Source organism: Monodelphis domestica, chromosome 3 (genome assembly GCF_027887165.1).
Source record: "Monodelphis domestica isolate mMonDom1 chromosome 3, mMonDom1.pri, whole genome shotgun sequence".
NCBI lineage: Eukaryota > Metazoa > Chordata > Mammalia > Didelphimorphia > Didelphidae > Monodelphis > Monodelphis domestica.
In genome coordinates this window covers 212,117,382-212,138,285 of record NC_077229.1, presented here as the reverse complement: position 1 = coordinate 212,138,285, position 20,904 = coordinate 212,117,382, and the positions used below count along the sequence as shown (strand labels likewise).

Here is a 20,904-nt window from a genome sequence, read left to right as displayed (position 1 = left end):
GAGGCCAATAATTTCTTAATTGCCAAATCTAAATTACCTTTTCTCAGTCGTTCTCCTTTGTCCTCTCTGTAACCCCTAACACTGTTGATCATGCTCTTTTCATAGATATTCTGTCCTCTCAAGGTTTTCATGGTACCATATTCTCCTCATTCCCCTCCTTACTCTTTGACTGCTCCTCCTTCTCAATCTACTTTGCTAGTTCTTCAGGTCATGCCCACCCACTTGTGGGTGTCCCCCAAGTTTCTGGCTTGAGCCCCCTTCTGTCTTCATCTCACTTAGTAGGAACTCTCAAAGAGATAATTGATCATTTCTGTGCACATGATTCTCATATCCATATATCCAACCCTAACCTTTCTCCTTAGATTCATTTTCCCAGGTCTCTTGGGCATTTGGAGCTGACGGTCCTACAGGCATCCCAAATTCTACATGTCAAAAGCAGAACCCAGTATCTTTTAGCCAAAACTCTTTCCTGTTCTGAACTTCCCCATTACTATCAAGAGGACTGTTATCTTCCTAGTCACCTAGGCTTTCAAGCCCAGCATCACTGTTAATTCCTCTCTCATGCTTACTCCACATATTCAGTCTGTTACCAAGTCTTGTTATTTCTTCCTTTATGACCTGTCTCCTAACTGACCGCTTCTCTTTTCTCACAAAGCCCCCACCCTAACTCTGATCACCTCACACCTGGATGATCACAGCAGCCTTCTGGTTGCTCTCCTTGCCCCTAATTTTTTCCCACTAATTTGTTTGGCATTTAAAGCCCTTAACCTTGCTCCTTCTACTTTTCCATTTTTCTTAACTCTTGCTTTCTACCTATTCAGTGATCTAGGAATACCTACCTCCTTGCTGTTCCTTGCACATAATACTCCTGTCACTTTACTCCATACCTCTGAACTACCTGCATGCCTAGATTTCCCATACTCTTCCTACTTAATTGCTACCTTGGCTTACTTATTTCCCTGGCAGCTTAGTAGCTCTTTGGATAAGGTGCTGGACCTGGTGTGAAGAAGACTTGAGTTCAGATCCAGCCTCTGACACTAGCTGCCTGACTATGGGCAAGTCACTTAAACTCTGTTTCCTCAACTACAAAATGGAAAGAATCCCAGGGTGGTTGTGAAAAATCAAATGAGATATTTGTGAAGTGTTTAGCACAATGCTTTGCATTATAGTAGGTACCTAATAAATGCTTATGTCCTTCTTTTCAAGATTGTGTTAAAATATCACCTTCTGCTGCTAAAATCTAAGCTATAATCTCATCTTTCTTGACCCCCTTCTCCTTCTTTCCTTCCCCTGCTAGTGGCTTTCCTCCGAGATTGCCTTCTGTCTATACTGTATGTATCTTATATGTATATAGTCATTTGCATGTTGTTTTCACCATTAAATTGTGAGTTCCTTGAGGGAAGGAATCACCTTTTGACTTTGGTTGTATCCCCAACACATATTTACCCCAGTTTTTGTCATGTAGTAAATGCTTAATAAATACTGACTGCCTAAATATATGAATATTTGACCTTGCTGGATGTCAAATGTGACTAAGTTTTTATAACAGTAGATTTCCAAGGCCAGGAAAATACCTTTGGAATGAGATATCCAGAATGCAAAAGGAGAGATAAAAGACAGACCAGAAGGAAGATAGGCAGACCTTTGAAGTTAGGGGAAAAGGTTTTCTCCCACCCACTAGCCAAACATAAATAAGACATTAATATCAGCAGTTTCAGTATATTGCAAACCTGGCCTTTATTGCACTTCTTCCCTTTTCTCCTCTCCTCTTCAGGTCTTCTTATATGGAGGCTATGCAAGCTCTGAAAGTAGAGCAAAGCTTCTCCCCCTACCGCCCACTATTTATTTGAATTTTGTTAAGGGGAAGGAACAAAAAGCTACAAGTCCTCTAACTTGTAAGATGTCAGAAATAATTTGGGAAGTAATTGATGAAAGTGGTTCATCTATATTCACTTCTTAGTGACAGATAACATACTCAGATATGAAAGCTTCTGAGAAGCTCCATCCTAATGAGACTGTAGATACCTGACAAGAAAAATAATTTATAAACCAGAAGTGCCACAGAGATTTATGTGTGAGTATCAAATAAATATTTCATTATTTATATAGACCAATAATACAGATTATAACAAAGTGCATGTGCTTTTTGTTACTATCATTAGATGGCTACACTGATCTTTGGGGTTTTTTCATGTATAAAATTACTTTAAGAAATTAAATATTCCAGAGAATCAACCCCTTCAAGACCTCTAATGCACATAGAGCTACTTGCCCTCCTAAGGGATTTTTGTCCTGTTCATTTGTAGTTCAAACTTCTCCTGATGAAAAAGAGAAAAAAAATATAGCTTTGTTCCATCAGATTCATAGTAATCATAACAGATAGAAATGAATCTTGTACCCTACCCCCACCAAAAATGATTGGATCAAAATAGACAAGCTGCTCAAGAAATAAGGATGTTCAATCCATTGTCTTCTTTCATCTCCTATCACTACTTTGCAAATGAAAAAATCTTTCCCATTCTCCTAAATGGAAAGATACAGGAGACAAGTAGAATATGTGAGAGGATTTAGTTTGAGGTTTTTTTTTCCCCCACCAAGGGTACATTCTACCAACCAAAGCCCTCTCTTTGTGAATGTATGATGGCTTCATTTTCAATGAGAAATCCTGCAGGAAGGGTATTTTTTGAAAAATAGGCTAGAAATAAAAAAAAAATTCTAAAGGAACAAAAGGCAGGTGCTAAGATTGATAACTAAAAGGAAATGACCATCCCTGGAACATGGAAAAATACCTGAATAGAAAATATAGTTGTAGCAAATGGATGAGTGAGGCTATCACAAGACATGCCTAGAAAATGGGTCAGAGTTAAAGTGAAATATTTTATTATGGAGGAGTAAGGCAGTGGGTAGAAAAGCATGCCCTTCAGATCCTAGTTTCACTTTTTTTACAAACCAATGTAGAGAGACTGTACTCTCCTTTTGGCTCCCTACTTTTAAGTGGGCCAAATCCAATCACTAGGCAAAGAAAATGTGAGAAGAGAAGCTGATTGACTGTCCCAGTATATATTTGTGTGTGTGTGTGTGTGTGTGTGGCCAGAGAAGATGTATAGCTGAGGCAATTGATGCCTCTGATACTTTAGGAGTGGTATCTAGTGATGCCCTACTACTGTTCTCTAATATATATCACTTTGCCTCAGCTGGCACCTGATCATCACTCTAAGCTCTGGGCTGCTCCCTGAGTTCATCCACAAAAGTGTGGTGACTAGAAAGCCTTTCTCTGTCAAGAGCAGGCTAACTGCTCCCTTAGTACATAGCTATTGCCATGGTTCATAATATCTAGCCAAAGAAAGCTAACAAAAGTCAGAGTGGGGGATCCTCAAACTAAGGTTATTTTTTAAAACTTCCTATGCCTGACATTATTACAAAGTGGTCTCAAACAGCTATGCAACTTTGGGTTTAGGAAATTCCTTATAACTCCTTCACAGCTCTTGTTATTCACATTACACTCTGAGTCTCAAAAAAACTTTTTGAGGAACTCCACTTAAAATAAAATCAAACCTGGAGCTCTTCGGAGGCTGGGGTGCCAGAGTGAGCCCCAATAACAAAAGTTTCCTTGATTGACATGCAAGAGAAGTTAGGGCCAGAACAAAAAGGTAGGTGGTGGCCATCAGCCTTTACTCCCTCAGTCTACATTCCTGCCTTTATTAGGCATTGCTGGCAGCCACAATGGTTTGTTTGCCTCTTCCTATCATCCAAGTTCTATCTCTGTATGAGACATAAAGAGAAATGTTGTGTTTTGTGATTCTATACCATAGATGGGCTGATCTGACAGAGTTCATTAATGTTTCATTTGCCCAGACACACTCTACTTAGAAGGGCCTCATTTTCCCCCTTGAATACTCCAGATTCTACATTTTTAAAGACCCCATTCAAGACCCACCCACTTCAGGAAGCCTTCCTTGACAATACATTGTCTGTACCATACCACAGAGGCCCTAAATATATTCTGACTTTTATTTATTTATTTTTAACCCTTATGGGCTAGGCAATGGGGGTCAAGTGACTTGGCCAGGGTCACACAGCTGGGAAGTGTCTGAGGCCAGATTTGAACCTAGGACCTCCCATCTCTAGGCTTGGCTCTCAATCCACTGAGCTACCTAGATGCCCTATATTCTGACTTTTAGAAGCACATTGACATAGGGAGTGAGACCTTTGAGTTAGGAGAACCTGAGTTCATCTCCTGTCTCTGATACTGAATAGCTTTGTGATCCTGGGCAAGTCACTTAACCTTTATATGCCTCAAACAATTCCCTAAGACTTTATAACTAAGTCAAAGATGATGTGTGATCTACATTGGGTATGGAAGCTGCCATATTTGGAATTTCTCACCCTGAAGAAATCAGAGCTCATCCAATTCAGATTGCTTTCTAACAGTTTCATGTCATTGGCTTTATGTCTTCAACTAATATATATGCCCTGCCCTGACAACCACATCTCCTAGTCCTTTCATAATCCCCACAGTGCCTAGCAGAGGGCTGAGAATATAGCACGTACTCAGTAAGATTCACCTGAAAAAGTAATAACACTAGCAGTAATGCCCAGTGAGTTATCGTTAAAGGTGCCAAGTGGCTTTTTAGAATTGGCAACTTTTTCATTGATCTCTGCTACAATTCTACATGGTAAGTATGGGTATCATGATAAAGTAGTCATTTCAAGTTGTCTGGGTGGCTAGCATACTTACGTTTAGTCACATCTCACGTCCATAAATAAAAAGCAAACCTTTTCATAGTTTTTTTTTCCCTCTTTCCCCCTTTTCCCTTCTTTTTCTTCTTCTCTTCCTCCTCTTCTGCCCCTCTCTCTGTCTTCTCTCTTTTCTGTTTCCACAGGTCAGCGTTGAAGTCTTGGTAGAATATCCTTTTTTTGTATTTGGACAAGGCTGGTCATCATGCTGCCCCGAGAGAACCAGCCAGCTCTTTGATTTGCCATGTTCCAAACTCTCAGTCGGGGATGTCTGCATCTCGCTCACCCTCAAAAACCTGAAGAACGGCTCTGTTAAAAAGGGCCAGCCCATGGATTCAGCCAGCATCTTGCTGAAGCACTCAAAGAATGACAGTCTAGTAGGAAGTAGACACAGGTATGCCGAGCAGGAAAATGGGATTAATCAGGGAAGTTCACAGATGCTAGCAGAAAACGGTGAACTAAAGTTTCCAGACAAAATAGGATTGCCTGCAGCACCCTTGCTCACCAAAACAGAACCCAGCAAGCCCGTGGCAACAAGGAAGAGGAGGTGGTCTGCACCCGAAACACGGAAACTAGAGAAATCAGATGAGGAGCCGCCTTTGACTCTTCCCAAGCCTTCTTTTATTCCTCAGGAGGTTAAGATTTGCATTGAAGGTCGATCTAATGTAGGCAAGTAAAGGCGCTTTGGGGGAAAAGAAATTAGGCTCTCCCTTGTCATTTTTATCCAGATTACTGTACTGTAGGCTAAATAACCCAGTATTTACATGTTATCATCTTATTTTAGGTTTATGTTATAACGTTGTTATAGTTGCAGCTGGTATTATGCAGGAGACTGGTGCATATGTTTTTGTTTTTGTTTTTTTCCACAAGCTTTTGTCAGTGATCAGGTTGGTTGGGAGCTAAAGCTGGGGCACTCTAGGCTCCTCACAGATACTTAATGGAAATGAACATGGCATCCTGGCTCCTGCCTTTTTTCTGACAGTGCAGAAACACCTGGTGTCCAGCTGACTTCTGCTGATTCTTTCTCATGAGGCCACAGAAAGGGAATTGGAATGGAAGAATCAGAGTGAATGTGTGAGAGTGTGTGCCTCTGTGTGTGTGTGTGTGTGTGTGTGTACACATGGATGCAGATGTAAGTGGTTATCTCTTTCTCTCTGCCTCTCTCAGTCTCTCTCACTCACAGCATGAAATTATAGCTCCATTGCAGTTGTCATTACGAGGTTCTCACACACAAAATCAACATTAGGAACCCAGCTTTAAGGCATCTTCAAGAGGCATCAGGCAGGAAGCAAATAGTTTAAAATCACATTTCTCTTCAACTTATTTTACAATGAAAGCGACTTTTAATCCAATAAATATATATCTATATATAAACATATATTTTCCCCCATGGGGCCTGACTGCACTGATATTTTTCATAGAGCAACTGCCACGTGTGGATTCCATTTCTGCTTTGCTAATGACATTGCAAGGGTGTAACTTCATGGAAAAAAAAATCTAGTCCCCCTCTTGCATTGCTATGTTGAGATTGGGTTGGGTTGGTTTACATTGGGTTGAGTAGGGTATGGTATTCTCCATGGGAAAATGGAGAGAGGGGTAGTGGTTCACCCTATATAGAGCTGCCAGCAAAGGCCTACTCTCAGTTTTCATGCAGTGTTAGAAAAGCAGATTGGGTTTTTCCATGGACATTTGCTTCTAAGAGGTAGATATGTCCTGCCCCTTCACTGAGTGCAAACCGAATCTGTTTGCACTTTAGTTGGCAAATCTTTTGTCTTTTTAACTCTAGTACTGTTTATAGTTCATGATTATGGACGACCTGGTGCCACTCTTTCAGATTTCAGTGTGACACACAGAATGGTATGTGGAAAATGAACAGAATGTCTTTAAGCACTTAAATGCTATTCACACTTTATTACCGAGCATCTTGGTCTATCACTCAACTAGTACTGTATCTCACTTTTCATCTGTTCGGGAAGAAAAACATACACACAGAGAAGTTACTTTCCCATCCCTCCCTGCCCCCAGCACTGTCAACTCTACTATAGTTTGGGAGAGTTTCTCGTGAGCAAGATGTTGGAAATTTTTATGTGGTTTAAAGGGATGAATGTGAATTATGAACCAGTATGTGACAGCAAACGTCCACCATGGGCAACTCGAAAGGAGGCACTTTTATTTAAACTCTGATGCTTGAGAAAGAGTAAAGGCATATTTGGAGCTGACAGAAAATCAGAGGGAAAAAATGAGAGAAAAGGAATAGAGGGAAAATACTCATTTTTTGTCCAGTGTTTTTTTTTTTAAGGATTGACTTTAAAGAATCTTGCAATTTGCACATCTTGAGTTTATCATTTATGTAGTGTTCCTTCAGTTTTTATCCAATAATGTTATGGGGAAGGGGGTGGGGGGCTGAAAGAGCATAAATAAATGTAGCAGTTTCTTTCTAACCTGCCTACACTCTAGGCCATTTTATAAGGTTATGTTCCTTTCAGAGTTCATTTTGATCTTTATATCACATCTATCACAAAGAACCAGGACTTAACAAGACAACTCTGAAAATCTTCAGATTCATTGAAAGTTTTCCTTACTAGGCATTTCTATATGTGATCAAGTTTTTTTTAAAGAAAACTTATTTTAATATTAATATGATTATTATTATTTTAATAATGACTTCTTTTCCATTTGAAATCAAATCTGGAGTTCAGGTTTTGGTACAAAACAGGAAAGGGTATCATGAGTTTTCAACCTTTCATTCCCAGAAATCTGAAACATCTGGGCTTTTGAGTTTGCATTTTTACAGTGATTTTAAGAAACTGTGCTGATAGAGGTGGTAGGGAGACAATCAAATTTACAGTTTCCCTATTCAAGTTATAATAACCAAATGGAATAAATTTTCATCTGATATTTCCTCTGTTATCTAATATAGTACTTCCAACTCCTCATAGAAATGTTCAGAAAATTCAAATATCAACCCAACTTTTAATTCTCTTGTTTGTTACTTGAAATCTAGGTAAGACCAGAACTAATTCTTTTTGTACCATTTTCTGAGATGTACCAAAAACATCAGAATAAGTTTAAAATAGCTTGAAACTTTTCTTGAATTTTATTAACCTCTCAGCATGTTAGCAAACAGCAGTCTTGCTGCTTTTAGTTCTGTAGTTTTTAAATGTTTCTGCTTGGAGAACTTGCTTAATCTTCCATATACTCTGCTCAGGGCATTTGCCATTCATTGAGTTTCCTTTTTCTTTTTCCTTTTTTCCCCCTTTCTTTTTAACTTTTGATATTAAGAGAAATATGGGGCCACCGTCCAGACATAGCTTTTATCAGCACCACTATAGATGGTGATTCACACATCCTTCCTCAGAAAGACACACACCTTCTGACGAACCAAGAAACAAGGACTTTCAAACTTACTGGACCTACGGAATTACTCAACACTAAAATGGGAAAACATACACTGTTTGGAGCAATAGGAACATAATTGTAATTTATGTGCTTTCTATTTCAGGTATAGAAATTACAGAATGATTGATTCTTTCTCAATGTTATCCCATTTGATTCTCTTGCTTTATTTATTTATTTTTAGCATGTGCAATACTTCATGTGCCAATGTAGATTCACCAGTGTGCTGATAGCTCTCTTTCATACTCTTCTGACTTTGTCACCATTTGGTTATTGCTCCTCTCCCCAGAACCTTCTGCAGAGGCAGGGCAGATTCAAAAACTAGCTCCTTGCCATCCATCTCCCTGCTCTTGTCTCTGAGCATCGCATGTACAACTCAGGGGCAGCAGGAGGCTCTTCACCTTTTAAAGAAGTATCCTATTTGTCTTCACATTTCAAAAATAACAACCAACAAATAAAAATGCAGATCAGACCCAGGAGAAGGGGGCAAAAAAAAAGACAGTATGAGTTCCCCCAGTGACAACAAAAGTGGTAGTATAGATGAAAAAGGTAAATGGAGGGAACCGACACCATTCACACGATGGGCTCATCAGCATCAGCCAGGTATCGGTCCATTTCCCAAATGGTCTTTCTCATGAGTAGAAGTAGAACCAGTATCCTTGCCTGTTCACTTATGCCTGTACTTGTATCTCTGGGTGAGTGCAGGTCCCAGTGTATCCTGGGTGTTGTCCAGACACAAGCATTGGTGCCCATTTTAGGAGTGTGCTGTCAGCTAGTAGCAGTTGGAATCCAAGTCAAACAGCGGAGACTTAGCAGCAGCAGCAGCAGCAGCAGCAGCAGCATCTGTTAAAGAAGATTCAGAAAGGACTGGGGCTGGGGGTGAGGGAGGCAGCTCTTTCAGCTGGCCGAAAATGGTTAGCCTCAGCTCATGGCTTCCAGACCTGTTGCTTCCATTGCTACGAACGGACAGTTTTGGTCGTTTTTTGTTCCTTTGTTTTCTGTAGCGAACAACAATTACAGGCATAGAAATATTTAGGTATCATTCAGCTTAAGAGAATCAGTCACGTACCTCTCTGTACAGTGCCCACTTTGCAATATTTACCAAGTTGGGTTTTTGTTTTGTTTCATTTTTGTTTTGTTTTACCTAATAGCAGGCCTTTTCGTTTACAATGGAACACAATCACCAAGAAATTAGTCAGGGCAAACATAAATAATAATAATAATAATATTAATAATAATAATAACAAAAACCTCTCTTTATAGGGATTTCTAAATATATAAATGACTGTTCCTTAGAGTGTTTAACTTAGGAATTGTTTCAGTTTGTCTGGGCCACATCGGGGTGGGGGGGGGGGATATGGAGTTTGATGCCACTTACCTCAAGTCCTTCTTAGTGGAAATCCAAATGTCATTTTCATTTTAATTCACATAATGACTTTTCTATCGATTTTTCATTTCCTCCCTTATCTCTACCATCTCACCTCTACTCGCCTACAAGTCATCTGAATTCAGGCTGGGACTGTTGTTGTTTTTCTTTTTTCTTTTGATCCCAGTGGTAACTCTGAATTGTGAACCTCCTATTGTGTCAACTTTTTGTGTATGTGTGTACCAGGAAGTGGCATCACTACTCTGTCTCCCCTATCAAGGAACGTTGCGGAACCTTTCACACCTCTTAACTCAGGGATGGGGCTGGCGTGTGTGTGGTGCACTGATGTGTCCAGAAGCAGCACTTTGTCTGCTCTGGGGTAGGGTTGTTCAATTTCAAGGAGAGTTTGGATTTCCTGCATCATGTGGACTACTTCCTAGAGACTGCATAGGTTGCAATACAACGCTGCACGTTCTGAACGGAACTGTAGCTTTTAGTGATCACAAAAATCTACTCTGTGCACAGAGTTTGATCTTTACAGAAATCTGTTGCCAAAACTTTGGGTTTTTCTTTTGTCTGTTTGTTTTTGTTTTTCAAAGGAAACAATTGACAATACCCTGTTAACACTTATGACTACTACTAAAGAAAATCAATTCCTTTCCGTGAAGAGCAAATCTCACAAGCTTTCTAAGACACTAATGCCATGTTATTTCAGAGATGGGCGAACCAGAGTTCTTAGGCTAGAAGGCCCCATTCACAAGATCTGGCAGTTGTCTTAGCTCCTGTGGAGGGAATGGCAACAGGACAAATGGTGGTGGCCTGGGCTCTCCTAAAACCCCTCAGGCTTCCTTTCTCTGTCACCTACAATGGCACCCGGAGAAGAACAGGGCCTACATAATCTGCAGCCCTGCCCAATGCTTTGGTGGTGATGTGAAAAGCAAAGGAAATGAATTATACTTTTGTAAGTGGAGTGGGGGCTGTTGATTCCTTTTTTTGTGTGTGTTTTAACCCCAAATTTCTGAAATGTAAAATTTAAGAACACTTTGAGTAATAGAGATATCTAGAGAAATGACTTTTCTTTTTTATTTTTTTTAAAGCACATACAATATAATATTGTGTTCGGCTGATTTCCTCTATTTTCCAAGGACAGTGTTGTGTTTCTGTTGATAGGGAAATTCCAAACAACTTGCACACCTCTACTCCAGAGCTAAAATTTCTTTTACATAGACGACCTCGCTTCAGATGTGTTACCTTACTGATAGAATCTTTCCTTGTAGCACTATACCTTGTGGAAATATTTTTTTTAATGTAAACCTAATTTGAAAAGCTTAAGAAAAAAACTTTTTTGAAGCACTCACATTGAGGAGTACAGGTAATTTTTTTTAAATTGCACAAAAGAAAAATGAATGTTGAAATGATTCATTCAGTGTTTGAAAGACATGGACCTGTTGAAACAGTGAGTTTCATACCTTGTTTGTAAAAAAAATAATAATAATAAGCAGAGAAAGGTTAAAAGTTACATGTTGGCTATTTTTTTCTTTTTTTGTAAATAGAAATCTGTCGTGTCTAGATGATGGGATTTGTATGGTTATGGCCAGGAGGAGTTACTATTTAAAAGGCTCTTAAACTACAACTATGCTTACTGTTATCTTTATGTTACATGGGTTCCTCATTTGAGGGAGGGGAACTCCATTTGGAGCTGAGAGAGCGCTGTCCGCCTAGACCTGTGCTGAAAGGCCTCAGAGCTTCTCCCTGCTCTGCTCCCAGCCTTCCCAGCTTTGACTTGTAAGCCATTGCAACTCCTTTTTGGTTTGGGTTTTTTTTTTTCCCTGAGATGATGTTTGATATCTTCAGCACTTCCTGTTCCAACAAATCCAAAGAATATAATCTCGAACAAGAAGTGTTTGTAACAAAGGAACCTTCCTAGCTACCAATAAATAAAGGACTCATTCAAAAAGAAGAAAAATAAAAGTTGGCCTTTTGTCTCACCCTCCCCTCATACCTCATTTAAATGGGGGCTGTGGTAAAGACATGGATTTTAATTTGAAAGCCACAATCTACTTGCAACAGGTTACTTTAATTTGATTTTTAAAAAATAATTCTAGTGATGCAGAGGCCAAAATCAATGGAATGTGGAGCAATTTCTGAGAAAAGAGCCCTTTTGTTCTGGTCCAAAGATCAGGTTGGACAGCAGGAAACCTGAACACCTGTGGGGTGAAGGGGGGCCGTTTGGGAGGTCACAGAAACCTCCCCACAGTTCTTAAAATTCAGCATCTTTCCCCCTCCCTTCTAGCTGGTATTTAACTGTCTGGCCACATTTGGGGGAGGGGAGAAGAGCATGGGGGTCAGTTTGTAATATCCCCAAGACTCACATCAAAATGGCTCAACTGTATTAACATTTAAGTGCATTTGACCAATAGGTAGTATCTATACAATAACAGTCTAAGGATTTCAGCAACTTTTCTCTTACCTAAAAGGACTCAAGTCTTCCACTGAGCATAAATTGGAGACTTCATCCAAGTTTTCTTTTCTATTTTATTTGTCAGTTCATTTCCTTTCTGGGTGGTCAGAGAGCCTGTCTCCTTTCCCTTGGCTAATCTGTAGGCCTGTATTGGAAGCATTGTTTACAGTCATACTCACTGCGGCAGATACTGTCCTTCAAAGTACCATGGGAGAAAACAATCTTGAAAAGTCAGCTGGCTTTAATCAGCAGTTACCCCAAGAGTCTAGGTTCATGCCCCCTTTTCCCACCTCCCCCCACTCTGAGGCTTAGGTGACCTACCTGCCCTTAAGTTATTATATGGTCAAGGAGTGGCGTATTCCTCATAGACAGTTGATGGATGTTGAAACTCAATATTTATGTACATTTAGATCATAGACTTGCTTGGTTCTTAAGCATATGTTATTTCCATGAACACTGCCTCTGTGCCGTGTTAAGGTAGGGATTCCCCATTTACCCCCACTCCCTCACCCACTAATTATGAACTCAAATTACAGTGTCAACTAAAAGGAGGTTTTATTTTTTTTTTCTTAGCCCTGTCAGTATTTTCCGTGGCCTTAGGCACAAAGAGAGAATCTTCGTTTCTAGCCAGGGTCATCCATCCTGGGCCCAGAACCATCTCTGAGATTTGTCCTGTTGGATGTTTTAATGTTGGGTCATCGTCCCATCACACTTCCAATCTTCTGCCTCCCACGGGCCAAGTGAAAAGAGACACTGGAGATTTGTGTTGGGGGCACTGTTGGGCTGACGTGGCCAGTACCAAGGAGAACTAGGGAGGGAATCATGTTTTGCACCTTATTGAAAAGAAAAAAATTTTAAGTGCATACATAGTTAAGAGCTTTTATTGTGACAGGAGAACTTTTTTCCATATGCGTGCATACTCTCTGTAATTCCAGTGTAAAATATTGTACTTGCACTAGCTTTTTTAAAACAAATATTAAAAAAATGGAAGAATTCATATTCTATTTTCTAATCGTGGTGTGTCTATTTGTAGGATACACTCGAGTCTGTTTATTGAATTTTATGGTCCCTTTCTTTGATGGTGCTTGCAGGTTTTCTAGATAGAAATTATTTCATTATTATAATAAAACAATGTTTGATTCAAAATTTGAACAAAATTGTTTTAAAGAAATTGTCTGTATACCAGTACAAGTTTATTGTTTCAGTATACTCGTACTAATAAAATAACAGTGCCAATTGCAAGCTTGTGTCTCTGCCTCTCTGTCAGGTTCCCAAAGAAAAACCATTGGCCAGAGAAAAACCAGCAATCCCTGCTTGATTCCTCCCCCCTTTTTTGTTCACCTTGACCACAGTTCTCTCTAGGGCAGGCTTGTGGAGAAGGGGCCACCTTATACCTACCTCACTTCGGTTTTGCATCCCTGAGGCATGATTCGTAGAAAACAGCACATTTCCACACTGGACATCTTGGCTTATCCAGTTAAACATGTTTATTTCTCAAGAACTGAACAGTACCATTTGCAAGAATATTTGTCTCCAACAAGCATTTGGTGGCTAGCTCATGGACTTAGGTGACATCAGGGATACACTGTATACAGTTCCACTACAAACCAATTTCTGAGGAAGAATTCATTCATTCATGTCATTTGCAGTGTGTGTGTGTGTGTGTGTGTGTGTGTGTGTGTGTGTGTGCCAGGGGCTAGACTTCCTATTGTGAGTTCCCACTAGCATGACTCATTCATCTCCAAGAGGTGCTGGCTCATGAGTGTGCATAGGGAATAATGCCTGATCCATGGATATCCTTTAGAAATTGCCCATTGGCCAAGCTGCAGGAGGACCATAAGTGATCATTTATCAGCTTCCTTCTGGTGAAAGATGCATGCTTCCCTGGCACCAAGTTACTTGTTTGCCTTCTAAAGGCTTTCAGCCCTAATGTCATCCAGTGGAGATTGGATTGAAGAAGGGGAAATTTTCAACAGAAAAGACCCCAAACAAAAACTTAGCTAAGCCACAAGAAAGGAAGCTTGCTCTGTTAGTCTGATTAGAAATCGCTAACACCTGTTGGCTCTTCTTCTCAGGTAATATTGTCATGTCTGATCTGGACCCCTCAATGCTTATTGGAGTTAAGATTTAAGCTAGTGATGGAGAGTCACTGGTGCTACATGCCAGAAGGTAAAAGCTCCATAACTTTAGGCTAAGACTAAGGAAGGCTGCTGGTCATCCCCCACCCTCAGAGATAGTATGCTAAAATGAAAAAAAAAAACCAACACTAAAATTAGGTACCACTCTTGAAGCATTCAGACCAAACTCCTACCTTTCTCATCTAGGCCCTCCCCTCTTTGGCAGGTAATTCAATTTTCACAGCATAGTCAGGGGCAGTTCCGATAGGAAGATTTGGGTCTGTGACAGTACCCAATTCTTTACGGGGTTGCTTTGGCTAGGCAAGGAGCATTTAGTCAATCTACTGCAGAGTGAAGTGAGTGAAGAGTGAAGAGTGAAGATTTCAGAAATGCAGTGAAATGAGAACAGCTCAGCCAAAGCAATGAGAAATATTTTTATTCCACGTTAAGGCAATAGTTGAGCGAGGAAGTGACCCTAACACTATGTCAACAACTCCCAGCTAGTCTTTATTTAGGAAAGTAACCTCAGTGTTCTTCTGTGACTCACACATGGAAAAGCTTTTGTAGGATGCATGTGTCATCTGTCCATTCAGGCAGCACCAAGGCAAATGACAGCTGCAAACTGATGCTACAGATGCCAATTAGGGTCAGCTTAGGTGCTTCTCCCTCTGTCTGCTGCTCACTCAGTCCCACTACTGAGGCAGTATGATGCTATGCAAAAGGCACCAGGTTGGAGCATGATCAGTGGAATGTAGAATTTGGAGCTAGAGGTCCTGAGTTCAGATCCTGACTGCCATTGACCTTTGGGGTTAGTGACCTCATTTTGCTTGGTCTCAGGCTCCTCAATTGGTTGGTTTTATTTTAAACTCTTACCTTCCAAATTAGAATCAATACTGCATATTGGTTCCGAGGCAGAAAAGCAAGGTGAAGTGACTTGCCTGGAGTCACACAGCCAGGATATATCTAAGATCAGATTTGAACCCAAGACCTCCTATCTTTAGGCCTGGCTCTCAACCCACTGAGCCACTTAGCTGCTCCTTCTCCTCAGTTGTTAAGTAAACCATGCTGACCTAGAAGACTGCCAAGGTCCCTTCCAGTTTAAAATCCATAATTCTCTGTTTCCATCAGCAGTTTCATTCCTGGCTTTGCCTCCCCACAATATGTGTGGCCTTATCACTTTTGACATCAGGCCTTTGGTTTCTTCATCTGTAAAAATGGGAGTAATCCTTCCTGCTCCATATACTTGTTGCTGTGGGAAGATCAAATGAAATATTGTCTCTGAAAACACATTTAAGCTGTGGAGCCCAGCCTAAGTGGGGAGTTCTCTCAGTCCCGTGGAAGTAGATGATATTTGTAAAAATCTTTGTTGTTCCAGGAATACTATTTTGGTTTTAGGCCACCATATCAAAAGAACCCTCAATTCTTTGGCTCTTCTGCCAGTCTCTATTAAAAACAAAGATTAGCCAAGGGGCCTTCCAAAGAGTGGTGGCCTGGAAAGAGTATAGAACTTGGGGTTACAGGACTGAATTCAAATACTACTTCTATCACTTACTGCTTACATGACCGTAGATGAGTCAGCCTCTCTAGCCCTTGGTGAAAACAAGAGGGTTAAACCAGAAAACCCCAATATATGATTCTGTGAGAGACAGATCCAGAACCCTGCCCCATTTTCCCACAGAATGGGCAGCAGAAGCAGTAGAGTCCTGGGCTAAGGGACCAATTTACTACCATCTCAAAGTGTTTTCCAGGTAGTGTGGTGGCATGGTGAAGAGAGCACTGGGCTCATAATCAGGAAGATTCATCTTCATGAGCTCAAATCTGGCCTCAGACACTTACTAGCTGTGTGACGCTGGGCAAGTCACTTAGCCCTGTTTATCTGAGTTTCCTTATCTATAAAAATGAGTGGAAGATGGAAGTGGCAAAATACTCCAGGATCTTTGCCAAGAAAACTCCAAATGGGGTCATGAAGATTCAGACACGACTGAACAATAACAACATCATGTTTTCACCTTAGGGTGAGAGGGAAAGAGCAAAGGGAAGAAAATGAACCATATTTAAAAGATTTCTGTTGCTGGGGTTGAAAAGGATTTTTTTTAATGTTCTTTCATTTTTTCTTTTTGCCTTTCCCAACTCTATCAGTAGCACCATTATCACCTCCTAAAAATCTCTTCAACTAGGACCCAGAATGAATCCTTTCAAAGAGACACAGTAAGAGAACAACTGTGACAACTAGATGGTTCAGGGTAAAGAATGCTGGGTCTGGAGTCAGAAAGATTCATCTTCATGAGCTCAAATCCAGCCTCAAATACTTACTAGCTGGGTGGCCCTGGGCAAGTCACTTAACCCCGTTTGCCATCAGTTTCCTCATCTGTGAAATGAGTTGGAGATAGAAATGGTCAACCACTCCAGTATCTTTTCCAAGAAACCCCGAACGGGGTCACAAAGAGTCAGACACAACTGAAAAACAAGTTATATAAAGGACAAAGGAAATCTATTTCTCATGAAGTTGAAAACATACACCCTCCCCCTCCCGCAAAAACAAAAAAAATGTGTGATATTGTGGTATTTCCAGGATAGGCCCACACCTTGCTTTATCCTGTTTCTACTATTAATGAGCTGAGTGATTATGAGCAAGTCATAGTCTCTGGGCCTTAATTTCCTTCTCTGTAAAATGAAAGGTTGGGCTAGATGGTCTCTAAGTTTTTTTCCACTTCTAAATCCCCACCCACCACCCACATTATCCCAATGTTGCACTGTTTCCCAACAGTAACTCACACATTTATCTTGATGTAGCAGTAAGAGCTATATTCATGTGTCTGGGGCAGGGGCGAGGGGCAAAACTGCCTCCACTGGACTTAAAGGTGTTGGTAAGATATGTGCCTCTGGGGCTATGGAAAGTTTTCCATCTCATGCCTCATGTTGCAAATACCTTTAAGTGGAGAGTTGGGTTGAATGCTATGTGCCGCAGGGTCCAAGCAGGACAGGTAGCTAAATCACAATGGACAATCAGACTCAAGTTTCCTGCCTCGTGCACGCTCCCCTTTCCCAAAAGCCTCACTCATCTCATAGAAGACTCGATTTCTGCATATTATCCCGTGTCTAGTTAAAACCAAGCCTGCTTTAAGTTACACCAAGTTCCCAGGTGGACTGATATCCAAGGAACTCTTTAGAACCAGGAGTCGGGTCTAAATTCATCTGGCGTTCATTCTGTTAACGTTGCCATGACTTCCTGTGAGTTTCTTCTAGAGACTGTACATTCTGCCTGGAAAATGTCACTGTGATCTGTCAATGACTTTATCATTGCATGGTAGTCATGTATTATCCATGATCAGAAATAGTCATTACCATCTCCATGGGAAGTCTCTTAAGTTGGGGTCTTACTACTAGATTCTGGTAAAGAGCTATCCGAACAAGAGCTTCCCTCCCATTACCAACAATGGTGGACCTCTTCTTTCCAAATGTTTCACCAGGATCTTTTCCAGAAGAAGCTGTAGTACATTGAATGGGAGCACACAACCTAATCCATATTTTTTAATAGATAAAAAGGTAGGGTGAGGGGAGAAAGGAGAAGAGTCCAAGGAAGGAAAGCCAACACAAGCTCAGCCTTCCCCAAGAAAAGGGCTCAATGAATATGTAGGTATGATATCCCTAGAAGGCACGTGTGATGAACTTCTGGCCTCCATAGAGCAAAGACAAGGGGCCAAACTCATAAGTATCCCATAACTCACTTGGAAAGACTATGCTTCGTGTTCTTATATCTATAATCTTCCCGTGGTATTTTCTCAGGCACCGAGGTCTCTACTCTACCCATCTGGCTTTGCTGGGATCTTCTTTTCCTTCCTGGGGAGCCATCCAGCCACTGCTGGGCAGTAGCCACCACTGTGGAAGCACTGTCTGGCTGTTGATGCTAGCCAATACTAGTTTGACAGCACATCTAGGTGAAAGACAGATAAAGTCCCCAAACTGTGACCACAGGGCTTGACTCCAATTAAGAGGAGACTCCAGCCATAGATTATGAAGACAGAATTATATTAAAAGTGAAAACTATTTTCTTAAAAAAAAAAAAAAGGAAGGGTCTCACGAGGTTTTCAATAATGAGAGTGTTTTTTTGAGGGCAACAAACACTCTACATTACAGGACTGGGCCTGACTAGTAAGTCCATCCCCTGCTACATGCCTGCAGGAGATGCTACTTATGGGCTTCAGAGGCCCTCCTGCTGGTCGGAGGATGATGAAAGAGAAGAGGAAACATCTTCCATCAGGAGGAGACAGGAAGTTCTTACACAAGACAAGAAGGGAGATTGTGGGCAAAGCGAGTGCATGCCAAAACTTCCACTCTAGTTGAATGGATTTTTGGTCCCCCAGGTTAGCTAAAGACTTGAGGTGTGCTGCTGGGTCACCCGGATGAAGGTTGTCCTCCGACTGAGCTCTCTGAGTTTGGCAGCACCAACATAAGTGCAGGTGGACCTCAGACCCCCCAGGATATCCTGGATAGTGTGTTTCACATCTCCTTTGAAAGGCACTTCCACAGTCTTGCCCTCTGTCGCCCTGGGGAGAGAAAACAATTATTACTCTGTGAGTGTATATCCTCTTTCTTTTTCTCCTGCTTTAAGAAGTCTACGTCTTAGCATTTCAGTAAAATTGCAAGGTTTTCTCCCTTTGGGTCCAGGCAAAGCCTGAAATTTGTGATACCTCAGCTTAAAAGTATGGCAAAGTCTCCAGGACCTGAGATATACCACTTTCTATCAAATTCCCATACTGAGCTAGTAAACATTCCTCTGTAACAATTTGTGAGGCAACTCTAGATCTGAGCTGTGTTCATTATCACTAGCCCAAAATATCCTAGAAGGAGGTAACATATTTTCTTGGTTTACTTATGGGTGGCTATTTCCTGTTTTTCCAGCTCTGAAAGGTGTTACATGGTACATCTGGAGGTATCCTCACTTTCCCCTGGGGTACATCAGTAGGTACCGTCCACTCTTCCAAAAAAAAAGGAAAATGCCTCCTACCAAGAACCTGAAGCTTCTTGGGAACGCAGAGAAAGATGAGAAGGAGGCAGATGTCCTTTAGTAACTGCAGGCAGCAAGAAAAGTTGAAGATCCACCATCCCAAAGTCTAGACTGCTAGCACTGGAAAAGATCCTTCCCCTAGTCCCCCCACTCCTATCCTTATACACATAGGGACTCTATTGCCTCCCTTTGTACTTATACAAGATCGCCTGCATTCCATCACTGCCATTTTACAAACAATATGCCTTCCCCTGCATGAGCCCTTTCCTGACCGACTTCCTCACTTGTCAGTCTCCTTTTTCTCTCTTGACATTACTTTCTATTTACTTGCCCATGCACATGTGTGTGGGAAATATGCAAATAGATTTCAATCTACGTAAGGGCAAGAAATATTTCATCATTATATCTCCTACACTAAGCATAATAACTAAGACATAGGAGGAATTTTGATAAATATCATCAGAATAGAATTGAATTCATAGTATCTCCTCAATCAGTCAGGAAGCATTTATTAAACAGGTCCTACTATGTGTCAGGCACCACACTATATATTGGAGATACAAATACAAAAGAAAAGGGCAACTAGGTGATCAGTGAATAGAAAGCTGGGCCTGGAGACTGGAGGTGCTGGTTCAAATCTGAGCTCAGACACTTCCTAGCTGTGTGACCCTGGGCAAGTCACTTAACCCCAACTGTCTAGCCCTTACCACTCTACTATCTTGAAATCAATCAATTCTAAGACAGAAGGTAAAGGTGATTAAAACCAAAACAGAAAGAAAATAGTCCCTGCCCTTGGGGAGAATACATTCCATTGGGGGATACATAGTAATCTGAGGGAAATTAGGAGAGGCTTCATATAGCAGATACACTAAGACTTGAAGGGTACTAGGAGATTCTAAGAGAGAGAAGTGAGGAGGGAGTATATTCCAAGCATGGAAAAAGACTATGGAAAGACATGGGATGGGAAATAGGGCACCATATTGGAAGAACTGTAAAAAGTCAATTTGACTGAGCCACTGAATAAGTGAAATGGAATAATCTGAAATGTATGCAGGAACCTAGTTATAAAGGATTTTAAGTGCCAAAAAAATTATATTTAATCCTAGAGGTAATGGGAGGGGGCAGAGTGACAATTTTTTTTTTCATTTGCTTGGTATTTTGTTTCAAACCTTTACCTTCTGTCTTAGAATCAATACTATGTTTTGGTCCCAATGCAGAAGAGTAGTAAGGGTAAGGCAGTTGAGGTTAAGTGATTTGCTAGGAAGTGACTAAGTTCAAATTTGAACCCAGGACCCCCTATCTCCAGGCCTACCTCTCTGTCTACTAAGCCACTTAGCTACCCCAGGATGAGTAAAATATGAAGAGTAGGGAAAATATTCTAGTAGCTTTGATGAAGATGGATTGGAAGAGGGACATAAGGAGACCAGTGAATAACGGGTATATATTTAGAGCTTTAATGTTAATTTCAGTTGATCTTCACAATAGCCCTGAGAAATAGGAGCTATTATTATTATGTCACCACTTTATAAATGAGGAGACTGATACAGAGAGATTGTGACCTGCCAGGGTCACAGAGCTAGCAAGTATCTGAGGTAGGACTTGAACTCCAGTCTTCCCAACTCCAGGTCAGCAGCTCTATTCACTGCCACACCTAATAAGACAGGTGAAAGATGCAGAGGGTCTGACAGACATCTGCATGGGTAGAAATGTCTCAGAGATGGATGAAAGAGATGCTGTGCAAGTTACTGATAATTTGTCTGTGGTATAAGAATAAAGGATAACTCTGAGGTTGTGAATCTCAAAGCCTGGGTGACTGGAA

The 20,904-nt window shown here is 40.9% G+C and overlaps 2 protein-coding genes across 15 annotated transcripts in view; one reads left to right on the top strand and one right to left on the bottom strand.

Annotated features, from left to right (window-relative positions):
* The window catches only part of ATXN1 (ataxin 1), a 543,129-nt gene extending 529,927 nt beyond the window's left edge, over nucleotides 1-13,202 (top strand). For 11 of the 12 annotated variants that reach the window (XM_016431756.2, XM_056823467.1, XM_056823465.1 and 8 more), the window contains 2 exons: nucleotides 4,884-5,406; nucleotides 12,534-13,202. In XM_016431756.2, coding sequence (XP_016287242.1) covers nucleotides 4,884-5,406; nucleotides 12,534-12,772 — 762 coding nt within the window. In that variant the 3' untranslated portion in view covers nucleotides 12,773-13,202. Of the gene's footprint in view, nucleotides 1-4,883 lie in introns of all 12 variants that reach the window. The other variant, XM_056823470.1, reaches the window with a different exon arrangement.
* Nucleotides 13,203-17,593: 4,391 nt separating this feature from the next.
* Nucleotides 17,594-20,904, bottom strand: part of GMPR (guanosine monophosphate reductase) — an 84,021-nt gene continuing 80,710 nt past the window's right edge. For all 3 annotated transcript variants that reach the window (XM_056823471.1, XM_056823472.1, XM_056823473.1), the window contains one exon: nucleotides 17,594-18,624. In XM_056823471.1, coding sequence (XP_056679449.1) covers nucleotides 18,447-18,624 — 178 coding nt within the window. In that variant the 3' untranslated portion in view covers nucleotides 17,594-18,446. The remainder of the gene's footprint in view (nucleotides 18,625-20,904) is intronic.